The sequence below is a fragment of the Lepidochelys olivacea genome (genome assembly GCF_965140295.1).
Source record: "Lepidochelys olivacea isolate rLepOli2 genome assembly, chromosome: 18".
Classification (NCBI taxonomy): domain Eukaryota; kingdom Metazoa; phylum Chordata; order Testudines; family Cheloniidae; genus Lepidochelys; species Lepidochelys olivacea.
Genome location: NC_140428.1, coordinates 15,346,820 through 15,373,850, shown reverse-complemented (window position 1 = coordinate 15,373,850; position 27,031 = coordinate 15,346,820). Strand labels below are relative to the sequence as shown.

General features: G+C 43.3%; 1 protein-coding gene across 1 annotated transcript in view; it reads left to right on the top strand.

Annotated features, from left to right (window-relative positions):
* The window catches only part of CAPZB (capping actin protein of muscle Z-line subunit beta), a 110,192-nt gene that overhangs the window by 82,834 nt on the left and 327 nt on the right, over positions 1-27,031 (top strand). Inside the window, exons 5-8 of the mRNA XM_084652027.1 lie at positions 8,371-8,512; positions 9,033-9,149; positions 21,601-21,666; positions 22,903-22,979. Coding sequence (XP_084508153.1) covers positions 8,371-8,512; positions 9,033-9,149; positions 21,601-21,666; positions 22,903-22,979 — 402 coding nt within the window. The remainder of the gene's footprint in view (positions 1-8,370; positions 8,513-9,032; positions 9,150-21,600; positions 21,667-22,902; positions 22,980-27,031) is intronic.

The following is a 27,031-nucleotide window of genomic DNA, read 5'->3' as shown; positions in this document are numbered from 1 at the left end:
ATTTTAATATTCAGTTTTATGCTTCAAATAAAAATAACATGTTCCCAAGTGGTAAGTTGAAATACAGAGATTGTTCTGTGTAGATCAGTAAAGGTGAATGACTGGTGAATTTAAGGAGGCTTAACTCTAGGTTTATTGCATCTTTCCTTAAAGCAGCAGGGTGACTTGTCCTGCACTTCCTAGATTCACACCCAAATAGCAGGTGGAGTAGCCAGTAGTGCTTCAGAGTTCTCCAGCCTAGTTTGTAAAGGTGTAAATCGTTTGAGAGCCTTCAAGATCTAATTCCTATCAACGTATTGCAGACCTGTTACTCAGCGTATCTTGCTGTAGTTTGTCACAAGACTGCTATCTGAAGCTGTTTACCCCTGTACTGTATTTGTGATAATTTCCCAGAAGAAAGGGAAGGAAGGCACTTACCTGTATTTAGATTTTGGGACCTACACACAGAGCTGTAATTAGGCATTTTAGTGCCTAAGGCGAACAAGCATGTTTGTGTTCCCGAACTGTTTTTCCATCCTCCCAGCTTTGCACCCAGACAGCTGCCCCACTCACCCCGTCCTGATTATGGCACTGCCTCCACTAGGACCCTTTCTGTAACTATGTACGTCTAAAGAAAAGGAGTACTTGTGGCACCTTAGAGACTAACCAGTTTATTAGAGCATAAGCTTTCGTGAGCTACAGCTCACTTCATGTGGCACCTTAAAGACTAACGAATTTATTAGAGCATAAGCTTTCGTGAGCTACAGCTCACTTCATCGGATTCATCCAATGAAGTGAGCTGTAGCTCACGAAAGCTTATGCTCTAATAAATTGGTTAGTCTCTAAGGTGCCACAAGTCCTCCTTTTCTTTTTGCGGATACAGACTAACATGGCTGCGACTCTGAAACCTATCATTATGTACGTCTAGGTGCTGAACTACTTGTTTAAATGAGTCTAGGACTCCTTTGTGTACCTCTGCAGTTTGCCTCTTAAGAGACTGACATTCTAGTTTATTTTGGAACAGCATGTGTGAGCAATTGTAGTTTGCATAATGTAAAACTTGTCTGCGACTTCATTAAATATGCAGCGGGCTCTCTACAGAATGGCCTGCTGTTGGTCACACTGAGTATAGGTGAAAGGCTTGCAAGCAGGTCTCTGCCACCTGTGGTTTAATGAGCTTTTTCTGTAACTGGAGATAGACCATGGTGTTACAAGGTGACTTAGTCTTTTGTGTTGGAGGCTAATGGTAGTTTGCTGGTGACTTCTCAAAGAGGTTTTGGTCATGACATTTCAATCACTAAGTACAGTTGAATGTTTGGGAAAATTCCACTACATGCATCCGACGAAGTGGGTATTCACGAAAGCTTATGCTCTGATACGTCTGTTAGTTTATAAGGTGCCCCAGGACTCTTTGCCTCTTTTAAATGGGGAATGTCACTTTTGACAATGGTAGTGTATTGAAAGCCACAAACGTCAGGATTCTAAGCCACTTCTGACTTTTAGCTGCTCCATTGTTTTGAACACTGTTGTCCTAACATGCAGCGTTATTAGTCTTCATAGCTCTCCTTGCAGTTTGTCATCCAGCCGCAGTCCAGATGTGCAGTTAAGTGTAACTGGCATTGAAGTTACACATACCTAATTTTATTGGTATGCTTGCTCATAGGACTGTTGCACCTGTGTGTGCTGGAAATAATTTCTGTAAAATACCTGTACAGAATCCGCAGGCATATTTTGGGACGTGTTCATTAAACTGGACTGAGGACACACACATCTTATTTTTTCTTGTATTCAGGGAACGTCCTTAAAGAACTTCATATGGCCACGTTCCTGATTGTGTGTGAGATGAGGGGAAAGGAATAAAAGAATTTTGAATCGTCTCTAATTGAGCCAGTAAAAAGCATTATATCCTGCTCATTTTTCCCATCTCAAACTGTCCTGTGCATTCTCATGCCTTTTGTTTTATTGTTGAACAGTATTCTGTATTTTCTTGCTGCCGTAAATCTGGGATCGTGAGAAGGTCAACGGTGAAATTACCTGATGACAAAACTGAGCTCTTTCTGTAGCCTTAAAATCTTTTTCCATCCATGAGCTAGTAATATGTAGTCAGTTTGAATAATGGACTTGCTGAAACTGGCCATTTTCTTTATACTTAAAAAGCAAAAATGCAAGTGAACATTTGGTTTTGGGTGGGGGAGGTACATGATGAAAATTGTGCTGTCATGTGTCCTACCAGCCAGTTAAACTTCTGCCTTCAAATAGGCTCCTCCCTGTGGTATTCAGTCACCCATTAGAACTGCCAGAAAACAGCAGCCCTTTTGGTGGTGATTTTAATGCTTGTAGATGAATGCTCAAAAGCATTTTTGGGAGACAATAGGACTCTTTCCTCTATCTATATCAAGAGACTTAGACTCACTTCTAGGTGCTGACCAGCTGTTCCTGTTACACTCTGCAATTGCAAGAAGCATCTATATAAATATCTAGAAAAAATCAAAGTGAACAGTGTCACTTTACCAAATCCAGTCTAAAGCACCACTTAACATTTTAAAATGGTTTTCATAAACAAATGGTATTGGTACTTGGCATTGGGTTTTGTGGCTTAATGTTGTGCTGCAAAAGTCGTGAGCCAGATACAAAAACCCACCCGCTGTCTTTGGCACTAGATTACCCACTGGAAAATGCCCAAGTGTTTTTATGGATGTGACTTGGTTCTAGTGAAATTGAGAGCTATAGCTTGTTTTCATTGCAGTGTGATGGAAACTCACTTTACCAGTGCCTAGTCCAAAATTCATACCAAGTGTTGTGAAAGAGCTTTCCAATGCCACCAAACAACATCATTAATAATCTGGTCTTTAATGGTAAAAGAAAGTGATCAATCTGTCCCCTTTTTTTTTAGGGTGTGTTATTGGGGAGAAGGGAAACTTCCTCCCCAACCTAACTCTCTTGAAGTTATAGCTTTGTTCTGCCAAGCTTTTACTCTCTAGAGTTCCTTAAACAAGTTTCCATCCTATGTGTCCACCCACACAAACTTCAAACACTTCATAAAGCTTTGGATTTCTCAACTTAAATATTTTTTTATTCTCACATTCATAAAGTAGGTCATTTTAAAAAAAAAAAGTAATTTTTTTTTTAAGTGTGACATTTTTTGTGTAAAAAGACTTTTTTTCCAGGAATTCTGTGGTTGAAGAGTAATGGACATAAAATCTGTGTACCTGACCACGACATTCAAACTATAAAGGGGTTCCAATGAAAAATGGCATGCTACTCTGAACTTTAGATGGCGAGAGTTATTGATATATTGGATCTAGTGCCTTTTCAGTAACTCCAGGGATCTACCTCTTGTGCACAGTAAATATTTCCTGAAACAAAACTTTAAGTCTCTGAAACAGTTTCAGCATTCTTTATTGAAGGTTGGTTACCCCTTAAAGCCTCCATAATATAGGAGTGTGTCAACCAGCAGTGCGGCCTTCTGATTTCTAATAAAGGCGATGGCTGGCTAGTACAACCAACATGCTTTTTTTTTTTTAAGTAGTCTCTTACTGCAAAATCTTGCCCCCTCCTCCAAGCCAAAGAATAATCCGGAGATATCCAGTCCTTAAACTGAAGAAGTCTTGAGTTCCTAGCTATTCTTATTAGCTTTGGAAAAATGTATTCACATTTGGGAAGCCTTGCAAAGCACCAGAAGTTGCACGGAAACATAGGAATTGCCATATTGAATCGGACCTGTAGTTCATCTAATCAGTATCCTCTCTCTGACAGTGAGTAGCAACCAGATGCTTCTGAGGAAGATGTACAATAATCTGCCCAACACTGCAGTTACAGGTACAACAATCTAGAAAGCTCAGAGGGGCATACATCAAGAGTAGTGATTCATGTAGACTGTCACCTCAAAGAAGAAGGTTCTAGCAGTTCTAGGAGCCCCTTGGTAGATTCCAGTTCTTCACTGTGTTTAGTTCCCTTGACCTGGTCCTGCTTTCCGGTTCACTCATGCATTTCCTTTCTTCGTTATAGAAGGCATCAGTTTATGTCATACAGCAGAATTTTCCAAGTCAGTTGCCTACCTTTCTGCTTAGTTTTTTATTAAGTTCCTCTGTCTTATCTGTGGCTGACAAAGCTTTCTTGGATTTAGTCCAGTCTTTGTGCAGCAAATCCATGCTTACAAATATAGATTTCAAATCCTGCCAGTCTCTGTCCAATTTTCTGTTACGTAGTAGCCAATTAACCTGTAGCATCATCTTTATTTTTCCTGGAGAAAGTAAGCTTAAAGAAATGTTCTCTAAGCATGTTGTTCTGGGTTTCTGTATTTATCAGACATGTCCCACATCAGTATGGGTTATAAAAACGGATTAGGGAGGAATAGAACCTGAAACCTAAAATTTAGTCTCCATGTGACTTGGGCTGAAATCTAGAGCTTCTGATCAGTGATATACACTTTCTTCTCAGGAAAACCAGTGAATTTTTGGAATAATCAAATATTGGTGAAGCACACAGCTAACATTTATCCGTTAAACACGACTGCATTCAATTGATTGCATTATCGTTTGGGTCTCAAGATACTGAAGCTGGCTGTGGCAAAGTTAACTTTATTGAAATAGCATGTTAGTATTTAAAACAATATTAATACTATATTTGATTCATTAAATATACAAAGACTAGTTAAAGTGTTTCCATGTGTGTGCTGTTAGTTCTGGCGGGAGGTTCTTCAGATGGTTTTATGTGGTTTCAAACAACATTTTAGCACATTCTTAAAATACCCACAAAAGCCTTTATGTAAAATCTCATAAATGTGAGCCACATAAAAATTATTTTTTCCTGTTTCATGTCATTGAGATCAAAGTACAGTAGGTAAGAATAAATTTCCAAAAAACCTTGTTGTAGTCCTTCTCTTAATTAATGTTTCGGGCTCATAGCAAGCTCATAAAATGTATAATGGGGAAACTGTCTGTATACCCTTAAGTAATCTCACTGACTGTCAGTTCACCCTCAATGATTTTTAGCACACTTGCTATGGAGGCAGATGTAGGTTCTATTCTCTAGCCTTTCAGCCTTTCTGCTCTCTTCTCCAAGGACGCATCGGTCAGGCTGGAACTTCAGGTTTCTGAGGAACTGCAAGGCACACTGATCAATGCAGAAGTTACAATCCATTCCCAGATGCTTCAGGAGAGTGTGAGGGTTTTTTTTGTAACCCAACAGAATTCTGGCTTCGCATGTCTGCTCAGTTGAAAGGTGTTCCCTTTTTAATAGGGGTAATGTCTCTGGATAACAATACTTCATAAGACAGTACTATATGCTTCTTTGTTACTAAATGCCAAATCTGAGCTTGCTGATCCATAGTGAAGGTCCCTCACTGGACACTAACTGCTGTGGTATTGAATTAACTGTTTATACCTGTCTCCCAGTCTTCAGCATTCTTTGGTATGATGGTAGATATGTGCCATAAGGAAGAATTTGGGCAGCACAGGGGTCTCTTTGTGTGTGTGTGTGGGTTTTTTTAAGCTTTGATTTGTGTCCTACAGATGCAGAGAGAATATTTGAGCAGAGTAGGCCATATTCCTTTACAATAATCTTTCTATCTGTTCACACTATTCTGTGGGCACTGGGTGGGGAGGACACATTTTACTTCTGGAACTGTCTGTAATATATCCGGAGATCTAAAATGAACAGCACATGGAATCAAACTTTGAATGCAGTTAATAAAAAGATTTTTGTCATGTTAATAATGGAGTGGGGTTTTCCTTTCTTGCTGAAGGGAAACATGAAATCACTTGTAAATTTAAATGAACATGCTCCTCAAAAGGCAGTTAAAGTTAGGGCTGCAAAACTGTTTAACCTGGATGACTTTTTCCTTCCCTTGGCTATGAGCCTCTATTCCAATGTGGGGGCTACCGCTCAAGCAGCCTTCTCAGATGCTTGCATGATCTGCTCTTGCATTCCTCAAAACATGGATTCTCTGATATTGTGTACACCCATAAATGTACATGGTGAGCATATGAATAAAGAGCACTCATAAAATGAACTAGATGTCAATAGCTATATGAGCACTTGTCTCTTGGCTTTTTCAGCTTCCTATACTTGCACCAGACTGAGTGAACAGCAGACAGTGCATTAGAACCACACTATTATGAACAGTCAGCTTGGTAGTATACACATTAGGTCCTGTCATGACTAATAGCTAGCAGTATGAGAGACTAGTTAAACAGTAAAGCAGAAACAAAAGCCAAATTAAAATCATGCTATTAAATGGTGTGACAAATCTTAAGCCTTATGATATGAGTGTTGAACTCTTATAGCTGTGTGAGTCATGGAAAAACCTATAAGTACAAAGTTAAGAGAAGCAGGGACTGAAATTCTTTGCGTAGTAGTTAAATTACTAAAATCTCAGTTTTCTGCATGCTGTGGGAGAATATTCATGCTTTACATCTCTTGCATAAGGAGAGCTTGAGATTCACTGTTGACACTTGCTAAGTTGGGTTGAAGGAATTGTAGTAATTGTGCTAAAATGCTATAGGATTACAGTCTAGCAGTCTGCTAAAAGCAAAAAGTAAACCGTATGCTCCCCAATCCCTACTATATCTGTTTACTTTACAGTAGATGTTTCATCCACCACATGTATAATGTGGTACAAAAGGTGTAAAGCAGTTAGATCAGCAGGAGAGCAGGTGTGGGGTTTTACAGAGTTCATAGTTCTCACAGTTTTGCAAGAATGTACTTTTTGGCCACTAAAAAAAAGGAATTCAATGTTTCTGGGTTTATTCCCTGGTTTATACCTGCTCCCAAGCAGGATGCCAGGTGGATTAATATTTAAACCTAGCCAGTGGCCCTCAGTACCTTCTCGGACAACATGAAAAGTGCCTGCCTGGAGTGGTATACATACTGCTATATTACATGTCCACCAATGGAACAGTTAGCTTCAGAGGGTCATGTAAGGAACCTTGGCTTTCTGAAAAGGTCTCTGATATATTAGCGAGAAAGGCAGAAGCACACAAGCAAGATGTCCAAGTACATGGCTGAAAGACATTTTCTGGGCCACGACAAAACGTGACCGTGGGATCTACATCAACTCTCTGGGAGATAGAAGAGGCCAGCTTGAAGTACGACAATCTGCATCAGCCTGTGGAGCCATAAACAGCCTTCTAACATTCCCATCACGAAATCAGATGGCTCTCCCTTTTCATCAGTGGACAAGGTCCAGACAGAAGGAAAACAACGCCACATTATGAAAATGTGCTGAACCAGGCATTTCCGATGACTGACTGTCTGGAGCTATGAGACCTGGCAAAGCACGTGGCTGCTGATCCATGGACAAACACTGATCCTTCATCACTCAAAATGTAAAACACCCATCCAAAAGTTATGGCATGGGTGTGCTGCGGGACCTGATGGTATTCCACCTGAGCTGCTCCAAGGTGACTTGGAACCCCGGTGATCATTGGCCTACATCAGCCGTTAAGTGTGGGCATCAGACAAAGTACCAGCCTCCTGCATGAAATCCATGTCTGTGTTGCTGTATGGGTCAGAAACCTCTTACAAGGAGACTTGGAGTGGCTAGACACATTCTATATGCGTGGTCAGTCCCAAATCCTGTACATAAACTGGTTTGACTTTGTGTAAAATGTCATCTCCTAGAGATCTGGCCTTCCTTCAATCACTTATCATATTCAAAAGCAGAGGTGCATTCTTTTCAGCCATGTTGCTGGGATGGACAAAAACATTCCAGCACACCATACACTCACTGTCCATGGACACTAGGCACAGCCTGCAGGGCCGCCCCAGAGATTTGTGTATTCAGAGGATTGAGCCAGATCTGGAAACTTCACTACACCATGCCTGGTGTGGCACCATCAATGGTGGTCACTCTGGCTGGCCCAACAGTCCTCTGTAGACTGTTTGACTGGCCCTTCGTTTCTAAAAACTTTGGTTTCAGTCTAACTCTGATGGCAATAAATCAAAATTGTCAGCTTTCTTTACACAAACTTCAGACTGTAGCATAAAGCCACCTGTTGGTTCCCTTTTGTCTTAATTAGCAGACTTTACTATAAAGAACTCCCAAACACACTCAGTAGTGAGAAGGAAAAACTACACTATAAAATACAGCCCTTACTTTCAGCTGATTTGTAGCTTGCTCTGTAACAGCTGTTGCAGTTAATTGGAATCGGAGGAGTTGTTTGCTCAAGTTGGATAGACATCCATAAATAGCTATTTCTCACTAACCAATGTAAGCTTTTTATTTTCCTTAAGAGAAAAGTACCATCATTTTTATTAAAATGAATGCTGTAAAATTATGTAAACTGAAGTTCTTGGGTATCTATTAGGCTCTCAACAGCAGTTTAAAAAAAACGTTCTGGAATCTGGGATCTTGCTTATCTGGGATCTTTATTGGCTCTCTTCCTGCAGGTATTTTGAAGGTGGAGTCTCCTCGGTCTACCTCTGGGATCTGGATCATGGCTTTGCTGGTGTGATCCTTATTAAGAAAGCTGGAGACGGATCAAAGAAGATTAAGGGATGCTGGGATTCCATTCATGTGGTGGAAGTTCAGGTACATCCTGTGAGGCAGCTGATATTCCTAAATGAAAACAAAAGCCAGTTAATTCCAGACAATAAAGGCATACAGGTGCTCAGCTGAACAATGCAGTGTTGTGCTGGGGCTGTGTAAACCTTTCCTCTGTTAATTTTTGAAGTCCCGTAAGCAATTTGGATGAAGATAAGTCAGGGCTGTAATCAAAAGGATCCCAGAAAGACTGAAAATATGCTGTTTTCTGTGCATGTAACCATGCACTATTTTAATGTAAAGGTCTGCAGATAAACATCACTAATTAAGTAATAAAAATGGGGCATTAGGGAGTAAATTGCTTGAACTAGATTTGCCTTTAGGAAAGTAAGTGTGTGTGTGTGTGAGAGAGAGCATTTTTAAAATATAAAACATTGGCTTCAGTCTGGCCATTCAGCTATGCTTTGCAATCCTGTGGCTGCTATGTGACTCCCCCATGCTTTGCCATCTTTTAGGTTTTATGTTTTAAGTTGTCTCTCCATCTTCTTTCTCTCCTCTTCCCCTTCAGGAAAAGTCCAGTGGTCGCACTGCCCATTACAAGTTGACCTCCACGGTGATGTTATGGCTGCAAACTAACAAAACTGGTTCCGGTACCATGAACCTCGGAGGAAGCCTTACCAGACAGGTACTACAATATACGAGCATTAGAGGACATGTCTACGAAGGGATAAAAGACCCACAGCTGACTCAGGCTCATGGGGCTTGGGTTGAAGGGCTAGAAATCGCTGTTAGACTGTCAAACTCGGGCTGGAGCCTGAGCTCTGGGATTCTTCACCCTCACAGGGTCCCCAGCCCAAGCCCAGTTGTCTGTACAGCTATCTTCCTTCAGCCCTGGAACCCGAGCCTGGTGAGCAGAGTCAACTGACCCAGGCCAGCTACAGGTTTGCTTTTCTTCTTTTTTGTAATCCCTCTGTAGATGTACCCAGAGCCTTACAAACTCAAGGCATGTCCTTTGTTGTTTGTATTGCAATAGCATCCAAAACCCCCCATCAGGATTAGAGGCCCCATTGTACTAGGTGCTGTATACGCTGGGGTTCCCTGCAATCACAATTCATTAAGACAAGTACACTTTTCAATGGTTATCCTGTTACCATATGAAGTTTCTCTTGGTGGTAGTAATGTTGTTAACAAAAAGAATAAATTCAGTAGGAATTTGGGTTTCCTTGTCAGTCTTTTAATGCTGTGTTTGAAGTGGGCTTGCTGAATTTTCACAGCTTCTACTTTTACATGCTTTCCTGATTAATATCCTTTAAGTTAGATCTTACATAATTACAGATGGACTTGTTCATTTTGCTCCTGCCTGCCCTTACAAGATCAGGCTGAATTATAAAAATGTCTCTATCTAAAGCCAACCTGGCCTATGAGATTAATCCTGTATTCTGTAGGATTATTTCATTTGTTGATTATAATAACTTTCTTTGCATTTTTCCTAAGACTTCAAACATACAGTACTTATAGAAGTGTTTGGCTGCTACTGTACCTGACTGTTGTAAAACAAATCCTATTGATCCTTCCCTTTAATTCTTGGTTCTTCACACCAGCATTTTAATTGCATTGCCTTTGCAGAAAAAGATCAACCTTTTGAAAGCAGGGTGTCCAATTTGTCTAAATAGTCATAAGTGTTGCTGTCAAAGGCACATTTTATGGGCAGTAGCGGTTAATGGAAATACTGGTGGTGGCCAGCAATTCAGCTCCACAATGAGAATCTCCAAAACACACAGTGCCTGTGATAAGGCAGACAATGCATACTCTGAAATGAATAGAACAGTTCATATTGCTTTGTCTGTGCCAGGTGTGAAGGGGGAAAGGGACATGTATCCACATTGCAGAACTGAAGCACTGTGTTGCTATTGGAAGCACCAAAAATTTGCCATAGACCTGCATGAATTTTCTATGTTGATGTTACAGAAGAAACTGATGGGAAAGCAAAAATATGCATCTGGAGACAGTTGTGCATTACGTACTGTTTAAAATCTTTATAGTAATTATGCCTTGATTATGCTCACTGGGACAAATAATTATCGCTAGGCCTTCCTAATACTTTCAATCTTAGCTGTGAAATGGAGACCAAGGATTTGGCCGTGGCCGTGGCCTTGCACTGCATGACAGCTCGTGCCAAGGAAAACAATAGCCTGTTGAGAGTGATTGTCCTCAGTACACCTTGGCCTGCACTACTAGGCTTTGTTTGGTTTGACTTTCACTCTCTGAGCTTTAATGAGGAAATTCATGCTTCTGTCGTCATTTTAACAGCAGACCATGTAATTCATATGTGATGCATTAAAGCAGAGGCCTGCGTCCAATGTAAGTAACTATAAAAAAGCCACTAGGGAAATGATGCACTACCTCTATACAAACAATGGAAAACTCTGAAACTCAAGTTAGCTTCAGGTCTCAGACTTTTTGCTCTGAAAATGCCATAGTAGGTTTATTTATGTAAAATAGCTTTGTCAGAATCCAGTGCAAATGAATAATCAGCAAATATTTAGGCTCTTCTGAAGAGCTAGCATGCTGTGTGTGCAGGAGTTCTGAGGTAGTTGTATGTCTGTCTAGGGTATCGTGCGTAAGCAGTTTGCTTTAAGGTGGCTGGAGTTGTCAGCTAGAGTACTTTTCTCTTCATGCTTTAAACCCTGTGTATCCCATCACCTAAAGGGGTATCTTATGCCTAGGAACAGCACTATATATTTTCCTTGGTAGGCTTTTTGCAGTCTACCATAAAGTTCAACATGTAAAATCATGTTTTTAATTTAATCAGGTCCTTAATTGGATCTTTTCACTGACATTTTCAAGACACTATATTTTAGGCTCACCAGTATAGTTTTGAAATAACTTTGGCTATTTAATTGTTTTGGTTAACTCTCCATTTAAATTAGTACTGTATTGACCAACTTGAGGCCTGAAACAAGAATAGCAGATGTGTCCTTGTTTCACTGCAACCTTTTAAGTGTTCACTAGCTCCAGAATACTCTGTCTTGTGATTTGATGGCAGAGAAGTTTTTGATGCCTCAAAAGGGAATTCTACCGAGAGTCATAGCTTGAAACCAATTTGGTCTCCTTGTCACAAATTGTGTACTTTCCACCAATGACTAACTCGGTGGAGGAAGCGGGTGCAAAGGAACAGCTAATGTAATGCATCCAAATTTACCCGCTCTGGCAGCTACAAATAGCTGGGCAGGTCTCACATTGAAATGTTATGGTGCTGTGCTATGGGAACCATGTGCAGTTTGGAATGGAAACGCTTGCTCCTCACTAATTCCCATTCCTGTTGTCTGTACTGTGCCTGAGGTTACTCTTGATGTGGCCAATTCATCATTACTGTTACATGCCTGGACAATGGGGTCAGGGAGTTTTCTTTCTCCATTCTCACGTGTACCTCTCTTCTGCAGTCATTTCCCATTGGCGGAGTACTGTTGCCCAGCAAAAGAACCATATAAGTCCTGTACCGGATTTCTTCCTTGCTTTTTTTTTTTTTTTTTTTTTTTTGGCCTTCATCTGGACTCTTTTGTGTTTTCTTTAGAAGAGTGGTTCTCTGCGTTTCTGCTATAGAATCCTGTTGCTGTCCAAACTGCTTATCTATGTGAAGGGTCACAGTTAGGTTATTCCTGAAAAATGTATACAGCAGACCCTCGCTAGAGCGCGCATTGCTATAGCGCGGATTCGCATATAGCACCGTCGCGGTGATGGATCCCAAATTTAAGTATTTAAATTGGGATCCATGGTAACGCAGCCCCTGCTATAACGCGGTCCCGTGCATGGATCCTGAGCCTTGCGTTCTAGTGAGGGTCTGGTGTATTCTAGTTTGAGAATAACTGTTTATTTTCCAAATCAGACACGCCCTCTGATTCGTTGCAGAACTAGACTTCTGTTGGACTGAAAGGAGAAAAGATAGACTTTTATCACCAGAGTCCTCCCCCAAAAGGCATGAAGTGTCAGCATGAAAACTTTATTTTTGCAGTTGCCTAAACCAGGATGCAGTCCCAGGCACTGTATGTTCTGAAGACAAGCTTGGACGCAGTTCAAGAGAACTCCAAATTGAGGCAGTGCAGGCCAGGATGGAGGAAGTAACTTCCAGCTTCACATCCAACATTGGCAGGCTTCAGTAAATATGAGGGCTGAGGTTGCAACTCAGGAAGGGACAGAGTGAATCGGTCACTTATATGCAGTCTGCATTGACTGGGAACAACCGAAGGAAGTAGTGCACAGCTGAAAGTGAAACAGGCCATCTTTAACTTACAGATAAAGGTCCAGCTCCTACAGGGAACAGAAAAAATACCAGTTGTATTCAGGTCAAATGCTGTCCTCCAGTGGATACAAGTAAACCCCAGACATGTTCAAGTCTGAATCTGGGCAGATGCTGTGTGTTGTATCAGTTTCTGACAGACATGATGGCTTTGCCTTTTTTTACACATTGGAAATGCTTGAGTAGTGTGACGGGCAATGTTTTTTTTGGGGTGGGGGGAACTGAGGTGTGATTTCAGCAGTCTGCACTTTTATTCAAGATAAGAGCAGCCTGCTCAATCCTGCTCCAGTTTAAGTAAAATAGATGTAGCCTTCAGGCTCCTGGCAAATAGTCAAAATAGCCTTTGGTTGGGCAAAGCTTTGATGCTCCCAGTTTAGAGGTAAGACTAACAGGTGCCTTTTGGAGACTTTTATTATGCACAAAGAACCTGTGTGTTTTTTGTTAAGTGAGGTTGTACGTCGCAAGGAAGTGCTAGTTTGCTGAGAAGGAAGCTGGCTCACAAGCTATAGTTTATCCACATCTGGAGGTGTGGGAAGGGAAGAATATAAATCTGGGGGGGAAACTTAGCCTGGGATTTCAGATTAAAGCACTGCAGATGTGTGTGTTGATATTCAGATTTGAAATACATAAATAGTGAAGGTGGAACACTTGCACTGCTGGATGAAGGCTGGTCTGTTGCAAGCTGAGCTTTCCCTGTGTTCAGGAAGAAGTACTCTGTGATATATCGCTGTGCAGTAAAACACCAGTACAGACATTCTGCCATTTATCATAATAGGAAAATCCTCCCAAGCTTGGGCTTTGCAATTAGGCAAGCCATATATTTTAATCAAATAGAGCTTTCATGTAAAGGCCTATCCCACTGATTTCCAGATGTTGTAGAACTAAGTGAGAAGTAGGGGAATATATTTCCACCAGAGGGCTCTTAAAACTTGTGGTAGTCACAAACTTTGTGCTCCCCCTTAGCAGATGCCCGGTTTCCTAAATGTGCTGTCTCTGGGGCAGGGAATCGAACTGGTAATTACTTTGGTTCAGTTCAGGTTTGAGTTCAGTTGCATTCTGTGTATTTGGGTTTAATTTCAATTCAAGCCACCCAAAAAACCAATTCAGTTACCGGTTTGAACTGGTTCAAATCATATTTCAGTCTTATTGGAAGTAAATTTAAAAAAGAGAGAGAGTTGAAACTTACAGTTGAAATTATTTTGATTTTTGGCCATTTGTTTGTTTTTATCTTTAACTTTACATGAGTTTTCCTAATATTTTTCTGTTGTCAAATAAACATGATTATTTTCCGATTAGGTATTTATTTGAGTGAACTAAACCTCTTCCAGTATTTGCTCTTTCATATTGGACGTTTGCAGTGAATGGATAAATGTGAGTTTGGGGAATGGGCCATGCCTCAAGTGGAGCATCTGGAGGGAGAAACTGCTGGGGATGGGTGGGAGGAGGGCCTGTCCTAAGGGGGAGAAGGGTTGGGGAGCCATTACCTTGGGCTTGGAGTGGTATTCTGGGACCAGGGAGCATTCTCTCCCCCGGGGGGAGCCTCAGGGGGTTCTTCTATCCAGCAATAAAAGACCTAAAGCACAAAGTTTCAGAGCCCAGGTCAGCTGGCTCAGGCTTGCGAGGCTAAAAATAGCCATGTAGACATGCAGGCTCCACTGGAACATCCCACCACCTCTGGTTTCAGAGCCCAGGCTCCAGCCTGGACCCAAAGTCTACATTTTTAGCTCTGCAGGCCGAGCCCCCTGAGCCAACTGACTTGGGCTCTGGGACCTGCTGTGGGTTTTTCATTGCTGTGTGGATATACCCAGAGATGACGGTTCAACCTCTGTGCCCTCTGGCTGCCTCATGTGGTGTGCAGGCAGCTCCTAAGCTTACCCTCTCCCTATCCATGGGCTGGCCTCCTTCTCTTCTTCTTTGAGTGCTTGTTCATGTTGGTTCCAATCAGGTGTGCGCACATGCACGGGAGCCGGAAGATTTTTCCCATAGCAGCATCCATCGGGTCAGTCCGGGCATCCGCTGGAGTCGTGCCTTCGTGGGGCTCAATATAAAGCCCTGCCGACCCGCCACCCCCTCCGTTCCTCTTTACGCTGACGGTAGGCTGGAACTTCCCGGAGCCCTTGCTTTAGCAAGCGCATTCAACTCCAGCTGTTTGTACATAGTTAGCTTCTCTTAGTATTTAGTAGTTAGTAATTAGAGTTGTTGGGGGTTTCTTTCCCCCCCTTCCGACTCCCCAGAGCCATGGTATGCCTCGGTCCCTGGGGTTTAACAACGATGTGATCTACATGAAGCGCATGCCAAAAAGTGATCCACACTCCTCGTAAGTAGAGGCAGCAGCGACTTAAAGTGACGCTCATGGAGGCAGCTCTATGCCCCCATTCGTACCCAGGTTGAGGGGATCTGGCTCCTAGCACTTGCTCGTCGACGCGAAGTGCCCCGGCGCTGTCACCAAGTTCAGTGCCGAGACAGGACTCGTCCTCGGACGCTCAGCACCGGCGCAGCACCTTCCAAGGCCTAGCACAGAGCAGGCACCGCTCTCACTCGCCATTGCCTCGGAAGAAAAAGAAGCTGGGCAGTCGGTCACCCCTGGCTAAATCTAAGGAAGTGAGACCCCAGGCAGGCCACAGCTCGAGATCCCCCGTTAAGGTCACGTTGACTCCTGCCCAGGCGAAGCAGTTGGGTCCCGGGCCCCCACGTTCACCGGTCCCTCCGGGCCAGCAGCTGCCACTTCTTTCGATGCTGGAAGCTTTTGAAGCTGCTCGGGATCTGCTGTACCTTATGGCGCCCCCTAAGAGGGAGGAACCTCCGGTGCTGGCGGTCCCACCCCAGCCGCTGTCAGAGGGGAAGCCGGCAGTGATGTCCAGGCATTCGCCCTCTCCACGTCTTTCGGCACCGGCCCACTCGGACAGAGAGCTTAGTTGCTCCCCAAACTCTTGACACTCGATGCACCGAAGCTCAGCTCCTCCGTGGTCTTCAGTCTTGGAGACCTCGGAGTCAGAGTCTGACTCCTACTGCTCTTGAAGGAGTAGGAGCCGATGATCGAGGTCAAGGTGTGAGCTCCAGGCGTGGCCACCTCGGTGGCAGAATCCACTACAGTGGCCATTCTGGACCCCATGGGCCTTTCATGAAAGCGAGGGAGGGATCCCAGGGGACTGCTCTGCAGCATCTTCGGTGACCTCAGCCACATTAGTACCGCCATCAACCACGCAGCCAGCCTCGGCGCCTACCCGCACGCCAGCGCCATCGGCTGCGGCACCATTGTCAGCACAGGCCTCAGCACCAATGACTCTCTGTTGATCTCAGCACTGACAGCAGTCTCAGTCATGATGGACAATACAACAGCAATGCTCTACTTAAACAAACGGGGGTGTAGACTTCTCTCCCCTGTGCCAGGAAGCCCTCATGCTGTGGGACTTCTGTGGAGAGCATTCTGTACACCTGCAAGCGTCAGGGTACAGAACGAGCTGGTGGACCACCTCAGCAGGTCGTTTCACAGCCACAAGTGGTATCTTCTCCCGGATGTGGTGGTTTCAATCGTCCAGAGGTGGGGCTTTCCCCAGATGGACCTGTTCACCACATGACACAACAGAAAGTGCTAGCAGTTCTGCTCCTTCCACAATCACAGCCCAGGCTCCAGCGTAGATGTGTTCCTCCTCCCATGGGGAGGTTGTCTTCTATATGCCTTTCCGCCCATACTGCTCGTTCACAAGGTACTTCTCAAGATCCGGAGAGAACAGTCATATTGATAGTAGCAGCCTGGCCCCATCAGCACTGGTTCACATCTCTCCTAGACATGGAAGTCCCAATTACCCTGCCGCTCTTCCCGGACCTTCTGGCACAAGATCATGGTCATCTTGAACATCCGAACAGGGAGTTGCTTCACTTCATGGCATGGAAGCTCCATGGCTGAACCCGATGGCGCTTTCCTGTTCAGACCAGGTTAGACAGGTTCTCCTTGGCAGAAGAAAACCCTCTACGAGAGCCATATACCTTGCCAAGTGGAAGAGATTTTCAGTCTGGTTGGCGCAGCGCCATTTGTCCCCAACGCTAGCCTCTGCCATTTATTCTGAACTATCTCCTCCACCTGAAGCAGCATGGGCTTTCGTTGTCCTCAATAAGAGTACACTTAGTCGCCATTTCGGCCTTCCACCCGGGCGCGGAGGGCCGCTCTGTGTTTGCTAACTCTATGGTCAGCTGTTTCTTAAAAGGGCTCGACAGGCTATACCCTCACATCCATCAGCCTGTTCCTGCTTGGGACCTCAACCTGGTCCTTTCTAGGCTCATGGGACCCCCCTTTTGAGCTATTAGCGACATGATCCCTGCTCTACCTCTCTTACAAGGTAGCATTCTGCAAACCTCTCAGCCAGGAGGGTGTCTGAGCTCAGGGCCCTAACATCAGACCCTCCCTATACTGTGTTCTATAAGGACAAAGTTCAGCTCAGACATCAACCTGCTTTCCTCCCAAAGGTCGTGTTGCAGTTTCACATCAACCAGGACATCTTTCTCCCAGTCTTCTATTCTAAACCGCATTCCAGCAGCAGGAAGCAGAGGCTCCACTCTCTGGATGTCCACAGGGCACTAGCCTTTTACATCGAGAGAACGAAACCATTCAGAAAATCAGTCCAGTTATTCATGTCATTGGTGGACAGAATGAAAGGTCTCCCTGTGTTGTCACACCGTATCTCGTCATGGATAGTGTCCTGTATTTGTGAGTGCTACAACGTGGCAGGTGTTCCTGCACTTCCAATCACTGCACACTCCACCATGGCGCAGGCTTCATCAACAGCTTTCCTGGCTAAGGAAATCTGCAAGGCGGTGACGTGGTCCTCCATCCATACTTTCGCCCCGCACTATGCGATTACCCAGCAGGCCAGAGATGATGCAGCCTTCGGACGAGCAGTGCTCCAATCAGTGGAAGACTCTGACCCCACCTCCTGAGCTTGGGCTTGAGAGTCACCTGATTGGAATAGACACGAACAAGCACTTGAAGAAAAAACGGTTACTCGCCTTCTCATAACTTGTTCTTCGAGATGTGTTGTTCATGTCCATTCCAATACCCACCCTCCTTCCCCTCTGTAGGAGTAGACGGCAAGAAGGAACTGAAGTGGTGGCGGGTCGGCAGGGATCTATATTGAGCACCATGAAGGCGCGACTCCGGGGGGCGTCCGGACCGACCCGACGGATGCTGCTAGGGGAAAAATCTTCTGGCTGCCGTGCACATGCGCGCACGCACAGCTGATTGGAAAGGACGTGAACACCACATAACAGTTATGAGAAGGCGAATACCTTTTTTTTCATTCTACAGAGGCAGGCCTTGCTGATAGCAATCACATGCCTATGTGATCTTATTTTCATTATAAAACAACAGTAGTGTGTGGGATTTTTTGGTTTTTTTTTGTTTTAAATATTCAGCTTAAAAAATGCTGAACCTTTATTCTAACCAGTAATACCCTTTTTTTTCCTGTTCTGTTCCAGTTCAGGCTCAGTATGTAGTACAAAATGTATGGTTCAAGTTCAGATCCAGTTCAAGTAAAAATATTAGTTTGAACTAAGAAAAGGAGTACTTTCTTTTTGCGAATACAGACTAACACGGCTGGTACTCTGAAACTAGTTTGAACTAATTGTCCCTGCTCTGGGGTTGGCCTGTTTGCTACATGCGTAACATTTTTGGGTACAATAGAATGGATGAGATTCACTGGTAATTGCACAAGGAATTCCTTCTGCTTCTTCATGTGAACTTGTCAGACTTTCCAGTTGTCCAGTCACATAATAGCTGGTTTTACAATGGGAGCGGGAGGGAGGGAAGAGCATGCATAGACCAGCAGGGTGCAGAACTGGTTTACCATCACAAGATGGGTAGTTTAAGGCTTTGAATATACAATTCGGGGAAAGAGGAAGGGCATACTTAGGCTTGAGTAGGTGCATTTGAAGGCCGTGCACAAACAGAAATCTTCAGTGGAGTTCTGCAAAACTGGCAGTATTGAGATATGTGGAGTTTACACCCTCAATTTTACTTGGAGGCATCTGCTTTGAATTTAGAATGAAACTTAGTGGAAACTGCCAAGTTTTGCCTCACTTGGTGTCCAAACATTTTGACATTTTTCCCACCTCAATCCCATGCTCAGCCTGCTGGCCTTGGCTTGTGGACCTTTGGGCAAAACTGGTCATTTTAAATTCCCTTAGAGAAGTTTGCATTGCTCCATTCCACAACAGCTGTATACATTGATTGGGGTTCTTCAGGGTGACATGGATGAATTTTCTTCTTATCTTTTCTACTATTCTCAGGGACACTCATGATGGACCAAAATACTTATCCAACTTACATTTCTCTTTCATCTTGTCTTGTTTTCTTGCAAATAACCTTGCAAAAAGTCCAGACAGCAGCACAGAGCTGCTGTATTCTGCATGTGAGACATCCCAAGTCTTCAACTAGCTATCCAGAGCTTAATATACCCAGAAGAGCGAACTTCCCTCAGAGCTGGACTTGCAGCAGATGGCTCGGGAAATGAGGCAAGGAAGCCAGCTCGTGTGCATCTCAGATGGGAGAGGAGTGACTGAGACATGTAGATGGGACTTGGCTCATTCTGGAGTGTTAGCTTTTTTTGACTGAGCTCATTGGCAGATGGGGAGTGACAGTGGGAAGATGAGCTGCTTGTTAACATCAACTTACAGAATGGAATTTCCCCTCCAAAGTAAATTAACCCCCTTTTATAGCAGCTGCAGGCTTTCTGCTTGAAATCTTACGTTAACAGCCCACTGAAGGAGCCTTTAAAAGAAGAAAAAGCTGCTGTTTGTATAACATGGCTGCGGACTGACTCCGAACTCCCTTAAAACAGTCTCTCATAACATCTGGGCTTCTACAGCACATAAAAATGTTTTCCTTCTGGCAGCAGATTTTATGGAGACGTAATAAAATACGTTTTACAAAAATAATTCTATTTTCAGATTGTGTTTTGCCAGTGAGCGGGGCCTGACCAGGTGTGGAGGAGATTCAGTGGGGAGCCTGTGGAAGTAAAGCAACCATTGCCAATGCCCCAGTGTCCCACATTTGGTCAATATACTGATGGCCCCCCAACCTCACCATAATGTGTGCTTGTTATAGCTCAGATTTATGTTCATCCTCTCCGCGGTCAGATTCTTTTTCTAGGCAACATGTCTCCGTTGTATGTAAACAATCTGACTAAGGGGAAAATTAAACTTTCTTCTTCCCCCTCTCTCCCATCACCTCCCAGGTTATTTTTTGTCTTCAAGGCTCCAACTTAATTAAATGCGCCTCCAGGCTTGATAGACACTTAACTTAAAAGGAGAAACCTGTAGCTGCACTAGATTTCCAGACTAGACCTCGAGGGAGGGACAGGAACAGATGGATAAGAGAATTCAGTGGATTACTGAAACTCTCTGAAGAATCCCCTGTCTACAACATCTTTTTCCCTTCTTCATTTTTATGCCTTCTCAGCACATCTGTATCGGTTGCCTGTCCTAGGATTGATATTCACTGGTTGGCAGCATATCTACATTTAGCAAGAAGAATTTTCACCTAAGGCAGCAGAGGAGCCAATCTCTTCACTAGCACCACAGGTTTACAGATTACACGGGGCTGGCTGCGGTCTCCAGATGAATGCTGCCTTAGGTTGCTCTAAGTAGAGGCAGAATTTGTAAAGGGAACATGGTATTCTAGTGTCAGCTCTAACTTACTCTCAGTGGGGAAAGGGGTTCTAAGTCTCAGTTGGCTCATTGGCTGTCCCCTGTTCAGACTTCCCTAAGCAAGTGTTCTGCAGTGCATAACTGGGGATTTTACTCATTAAAACAATAGCATCAATAGTGGGGCTAAGCTTTGTCTTGGTTGCAGAAACTTCATGTTAAAAGTTTGGCGTTTTAATTATATGTGCCTTGCAAAGTAGAACCCTCTGTGCCAAGTACTTAGTGTCTAGAACACCTTCGCTCTCGCTAATAAGAGATGAATTTTGGTGGAACTTCCTATTTCTGTGTGCCTGCAGTTTGGTAGCAGCTGAAGGTGGGCAGTAACCGGGCAGTAACCTAAATTATCACTAACGTTAGCAGGCTGCTGTGGTCTTGCCTTCCCAAACCACAGCAGCTTGGGACATCCACTGTCTTGCTCCCACTTCCGTTGGAAGATAAATAATTTCCAAAGTGCAGATAACTGGGAAGATCTGAAAATACCGAATTTGCTCCCATATGCGATTACAAATAGTGCTAAGATGAAGAATAAAAAACAGCTGTTTTACAGGGACAGACCCCAGATTTTAGACTGACAGCTCCATGCAATGTGCACCTCATCAATAGCTCCAGTGGCTATGAATCCAGACAGCTTGTGTGTCCCCCTTCTTTCTGTCCCCATCAAAGAATAATTGCATGCATTGTGTATCTACTGCAGCCACATAATGGACAGTGCATGGACAACTCTGCAGTATACACGTATCCCCTTTAGAGATGATAGGCGAGTGCTGGTGCAAACAGAAAGGGTCTCTCATGGTACTGTGGGGTTACTGCAGGTGAAATGGGATTACTGAGAAATGTTTGAAGGACGCACCAACATGACTCTGTCTCCAGTCTGAGGACGACTTGCCCTTCATGCGAGATGGTTGCTTGAGTTAGCTGGTGTACTGCTCACTAATGAGATTTGTACTTTTGGGGTTTCCCATTTGGCTAACAAACCATATGCATTTTATATCTGACCTTATTCTGAAAAAGGCTGCGTTTACTCTACAACACTGGCATTTACCCACGTTCTCCCATCCCTGCTGTTAGTATGTGGAATTATCATGTATCCCTTCCCACCTTGTTTCTCCATTACAACTGATTCTATTTCTTTTCTCTCCAGATGGAGAAAGATGAAACTGTGAGTGATTCCTCTCCACACATAGCCAATATTGGACGCTTGGTAGAGGTAAGTACACTGGGACCATCGTAGCTCTAGTAACTTACGTTGTACCGAGGCTATATTTCCCAGCCATCTTTGCTGTCTAATGAGTTAAGACCCTTTGTGTGCTTCACAATAGTTCTTAGCTGTGAAAAGTCCTTCCTGCACAATTCTAGTCACTCCTTCCTTACCTCTCTCCCCCACTCAATACAGTAATAACCTTCCTGGAAATGAAATGGCCGTGTCCTTAGTATTAGTAAACACTTTCCCACCCGGAGTCACTTACAGAGTCATTGTTTTTGACAGAATTACTGAAAGCCATGCCATAGTATACAGAGCTGCCCTTTCAGCTGACATGTCAGCGTGTAGGAAGTGCTCATTAAGTGCTCTGCAGTTGCTTTTCACAGAACTTGACTTCATTGCAATTGTCAGTCTTATCCTCGGTGTACTAAGAGTCAAGGCTAAGATTGCATTAGTTGCTGGAAAAGGGGTGTGGAGCAACACTTGGTTGGCTGCTGTTTTAGCACACCGTATTTTTGAAAGCAGCTCTTATCCTCATCGATTTCAGACTTCATAGTCACTGTGGAAGGAGGGGAGAAAATTCGTAGTTAAATGAGTGTGTGCACATAATACTGTTGCTAGAGACCACCAGACACTCAAAGCATCCAGGATAAAACACACTTGCTTTTGTTCCTTTTGTCAGAGGAGGGGTGGCCAGTGATTCAGGCGAGACTGAAGTTGCTGGGGGAGAAAGTATCACTTCCAAACATATTGCAGTTGTGCCATTAGCCACCAACTCAGAGAATTCAACTTCGTTCTATGGAACCCGTAACTTCTTGGGTTCCTTAAATGGCTGACTCAGAACCTGGGAGTTCGTTCTGTTAGGGATTGGAACTAAGAGGGGGCGAATGGGCTGTCCTGTTTGCAGTGGGATACGAGTTGGATCCCTGAACAGAAACTGCCCTCTTGTGGTTCTGGACAGGTATTTAGTGTATATAGCCTTCCACAGTAACCAGGAGCAAAGTGAATCCTCAGACACTAATGTGAGCTGAATCTGCAGCTGTTAGGAGAAGTGGGGCACACAGTCTGACATGAAAACTTAAATAACAGGATACAGTGGGCCAAATCATGCTGTGGAAAGCATTGCATCTCAATACAGTCAACTGAGCCGGTGAAGGGGTACTCACAAGAGACTGTAGTAACTTTTAATAACCATAGAAACAACTGCAATGATTAATAGGCTGGCTTCTCCCTTTCTTCTAGGACATGGAAAACAAAATCAGAAGTACGCTGAATGAGATTTATTTTGGAAAAACAAAGGACATCGTTAATGGGCTGAGGTAATGGACCATCCACAGCTGGCTCTTAGAACTCACTTAGCCCCTCTCCCTCTCCCAGCAGCACCTGCAGTATTGTCCCACAGTCAAACAGTGACTGGCATTCCATTGCTAGAACTTCCCCTTTCCATATCTCCAATTAGTCACCTCACTGGGTTTTGGAAACATTCACCAGTAGTGGTGTATTTAGAGAACATTTCTCTTACACCTTTCAACTACAGGAATTTGCAGCACTTTAACCCCTTGTTCCCTGTTCAAGAAGAGCATAGCACAATAAGGTACTGTAGCTTGATGAGATTATTTTTTAATGGGCAGCTTAATTATTCAGACTGAAGGTTTTGTGTGCTGGGTAATTAAATTTTGACTCATAGACCTAAACTTATTCTTACAAATAATTCTCAAATGCCAAACAATCATAAGGAACTGGCGATTCTATGAAAACAGAGTTTATAGTTTTTTTTTAAAATGCACCACTTCTTTTCTTCCCCACTCCCTCAGGCTGGAATGTAGCTTACCAGAGCAGACCAAGTGAATGAGCCGAGCCTGCTGTGTATTTCTGCAGGGAAGTTGTGTGAGGCTTTGGACCTTGATCATGTCCAATCAGGAACTTTGCATAGCAAGTTCTGGGTTGGTGTGTTTTAACTCTTGGGGGGGAAAGTGCAGAACTGAGAGGTGTTTGATGCTAAGTAAACTCTTCCACCCTGTAAATTGGACTCCCCAGCATAGTTCAATAATGCAGAAAACACAATAGACAAATATGCAGATTCTGCAGTTTCCATGTATACTGATGTATGAAAGCATCAGCAGGTCTGCCCTGCAATGGTAGAATTATGGTGCTACTTCTGCTGCCTTCCTAATGGCCGTTTGGCTGGAGTGGGTCCTAGTACTTGACAGACCTATTTAATGAAGTGCTAGTTGAAAATTGTCCCTCATTTTCATTGTGGTATGTGGGGAATTGGCCAGGCAGCTGCCATTAACATCACATGGAAATATGTAACTGATTATTTTTTTCCTGTGTGAACCTTGCTGAAAATCCCTGTAGTTGAATCTATGCAATATATTCTCCAATACCTCAGTCTAAAAGAGCTACTATTTTGTGCGTTAATGAGGTAATCTGTTATCACCCAGAGTATCTGGGTCTGGCTTTTCCATCTCACCTTTTCTGTTTCCTCTGACTCGTGTATTTACACTTGTTCTTCCTGAACTCGTTCCTAGTGGCTTCCAGGATGCCAGCTGTCTGTTACTGGGTTCTTCTGACTGTTCTTTTCCCTATTCTACTTCACTCATTTCTGAACTACTCTCTGTAGATCTATTGATGCTATCCCCGACAACCAAAAGTATAAGCAGTTGCAGAGGGAGCTTTCTCAAGTGTTGACCCAGCGTCAGATCTACATCCAGCCTGATAACTAAACCAATCCAGGTACCCCTGCCTGTGAGGTGTGACAATCAGCATTAAACTAGGACTCACCCTGCCAAGAACAGGCTGTCTTACCTATGCATGACAACTGAAACCAGAACTAACCCATCACTCCTGCAAACTGATGACCAACTTTTAATTTATTTCACCTGCATAGAACCAATGAATGCCTTGATCTTTATTCCCACTGTAGGGAGTTCTGTGCACTGAAACGTGGGGGGATTTGCCAGTTTTGTTTTGCACTCTGTCTTGGGGGGCAATTATACAGTAGATGGCCACGTACCCAAAGTGGTGGTAGCTCATAGTCACTGTTTTGACCCAAAACCCTAGGGCTCCATTACAATTGCACCGTCACTTTTTTTTTTTTTCCAGCAGCTATACAGATCTTATAGACTACTCATTCCTTGTAATTTTACAGTACTCCTTTCCCTCTGAATAGAAGGAAGGTTTTGGAAGTAAATAGCTGTCCTTTCCATTGTAAATGATGAAATACAAAGGGCCCTTTGGTCTTGGTACTTCCAAGGCCAATAGCAACCAATGCTGATTTCCCCCTTCCCTCCAAATCCTCTTTTTGCCTTGTATATCTGAGTCTTTCTTGGAGCTTGAAAATGCAGCTCCACTCACGCTACTGAAATGTTTCTAGCCTCCATTTCCCTGTGCTGTGCACAGCCAGTTATAAAGGGGTTTGCTCATATACTGTAGGTTGCTCTTGGAGCTTTGATTGCTTAGGATGCATGGCAGTGACTAACCCTGGGCCAGTTTAACCTTCCACTCCAATTCCTAATGAGTTACAGATGCCTTCTTAAACATGCTAAGCTGACGGAGGGGAAAATGAGCACTGTTTGTTGATGATGGCTCAGAACCATTACTTTAACCTGTGACAAATGCAAATATAAAATGTATATATTTATGTTAAATCAACTGAATTCTCCAGAGACGAGAGGATGGAAATACTTTCTAAGAACATTAGAAAAATAACTCTGATACAAAAAATGGACTTGCTGTTCAGAAACGAGCACCCAGGAATAACGTAGCCCTGACCATAGGAGAGAATGTAAAATATAGAATATATGGAGAGGAGTCTACTAAATTGGATGCTAATAGCTTCCCTGAGGTGTTAGCATCTCTTTAAAAGGCCAATGCCATTGTTCTGTTATCTGATCAGTTATAAAATCCCTTTTTTAACTAGGGATCTTTATTGTACCTTGCTGTAACAGCTGAAAGATTCTTTAGCCGTGTCCATGAAAGTATTAATAAGCAAAATCAAGGTGATTCTTTAAATGTGTGGCTTTTTTCTAAAACCATTTACTAAGAAAGCCAGGGTCTATTTTGTCTGCAATACCATTATCACATCTATTCTACTTCACTTGCTTTGGTTGCAGTTGATGACTGTAGATAAAGAATAAACTGGAGATGCAAATAAATGCCTGAACAGAAATCTCTGGACATTCTGTACCCCTAGTAAAGAACTGGGATAAAGGAATAGTATGTGTAAAGCAGAATTGTCTCATCATATGACTTTCTCAAGAACTGCCAGCAGATATCGGAAATATCTCATCTGTTATAGATCTATAGCTTCAGCTCAAAAATAAAGATTTTTAAAAGTTAAACTGCTCTAATATCAGTGGCTCTCAACCTCTCCCATACAGCGACCCCTTGAGATCTGCTCACCATCCTCTTGGAGTTTGCAATCCCATGTTGACAATTGCTCTAGTGGTCTGCTTTGTTGCAGTTGCTAACTCCTTAAGAAGGAAAATACTCTCCCCCGATCCCCAGAGCAGCAGCAGAGATGCCACTGAACACTTCCTGCTTAGGGTACCAGTGACAGCATAAGCCCCAAGAGTTCCTTGTTGGAATTTTTTTTATATGATGCGATCTGCTAGAAGCCCATGATGGGGTTTGTAGCTAGTGGGCCTCCATTCCATAATGAAAGAGTACTTTCCTTCCAACAGCTACATCGTAGCTCATAGGAAAATACAAAGACTAGCTTCTTAAAAATCTCTAGCTTTCTAATGTACATTTTTATCTGTTTAAACTTAAACCAATAGCTGCCCGAATGCCTAGGTGAACCTAATGCTTTGTGTCTCGAAGCACATGGACAGACAGGAGAGATTCATTATCTTGGTAATTTATTCCATAAAGCAGCTTTCACAAGCCAGAGTTAAAACAACTCTCATTTGGACTCTGCCCTAAGAAGAGAGAAACTTCTTAGTCTTTCTGTAAAGCAGCTTCTGCTCTTCCCATGAGTAAATGCATTGGAAGGGATGGTATGACGCATGGCTGCCACATACTGAGATATTCATTACCTGGACTATTTGTTAGGTCCTGCAAACAGGTCCATTGCAGAGTTGCCACAGAATAACTGCTGGATTATCTACCTTAACGTCATGATCACTTTGAGATTGATCCCCTCTAACACACAGTCTGAGGGACAACTAGATGTTCCCAAGATCTAATGTAAAGGATTGGGATTCTCCCCCCAAGAATTGGAGGTAGTGGAACTTCAGAGGAAGTATATCTGTGGTGACTCCCTGTTAGAGTGAATTTTGCTATACTTGCGGAAAAGTGTTCACTTTACCTTTTGTCCTCCGTATTTGCAACAGGCAAATAGAGGTTGTTTCCTCTAAGCCTGCTATTG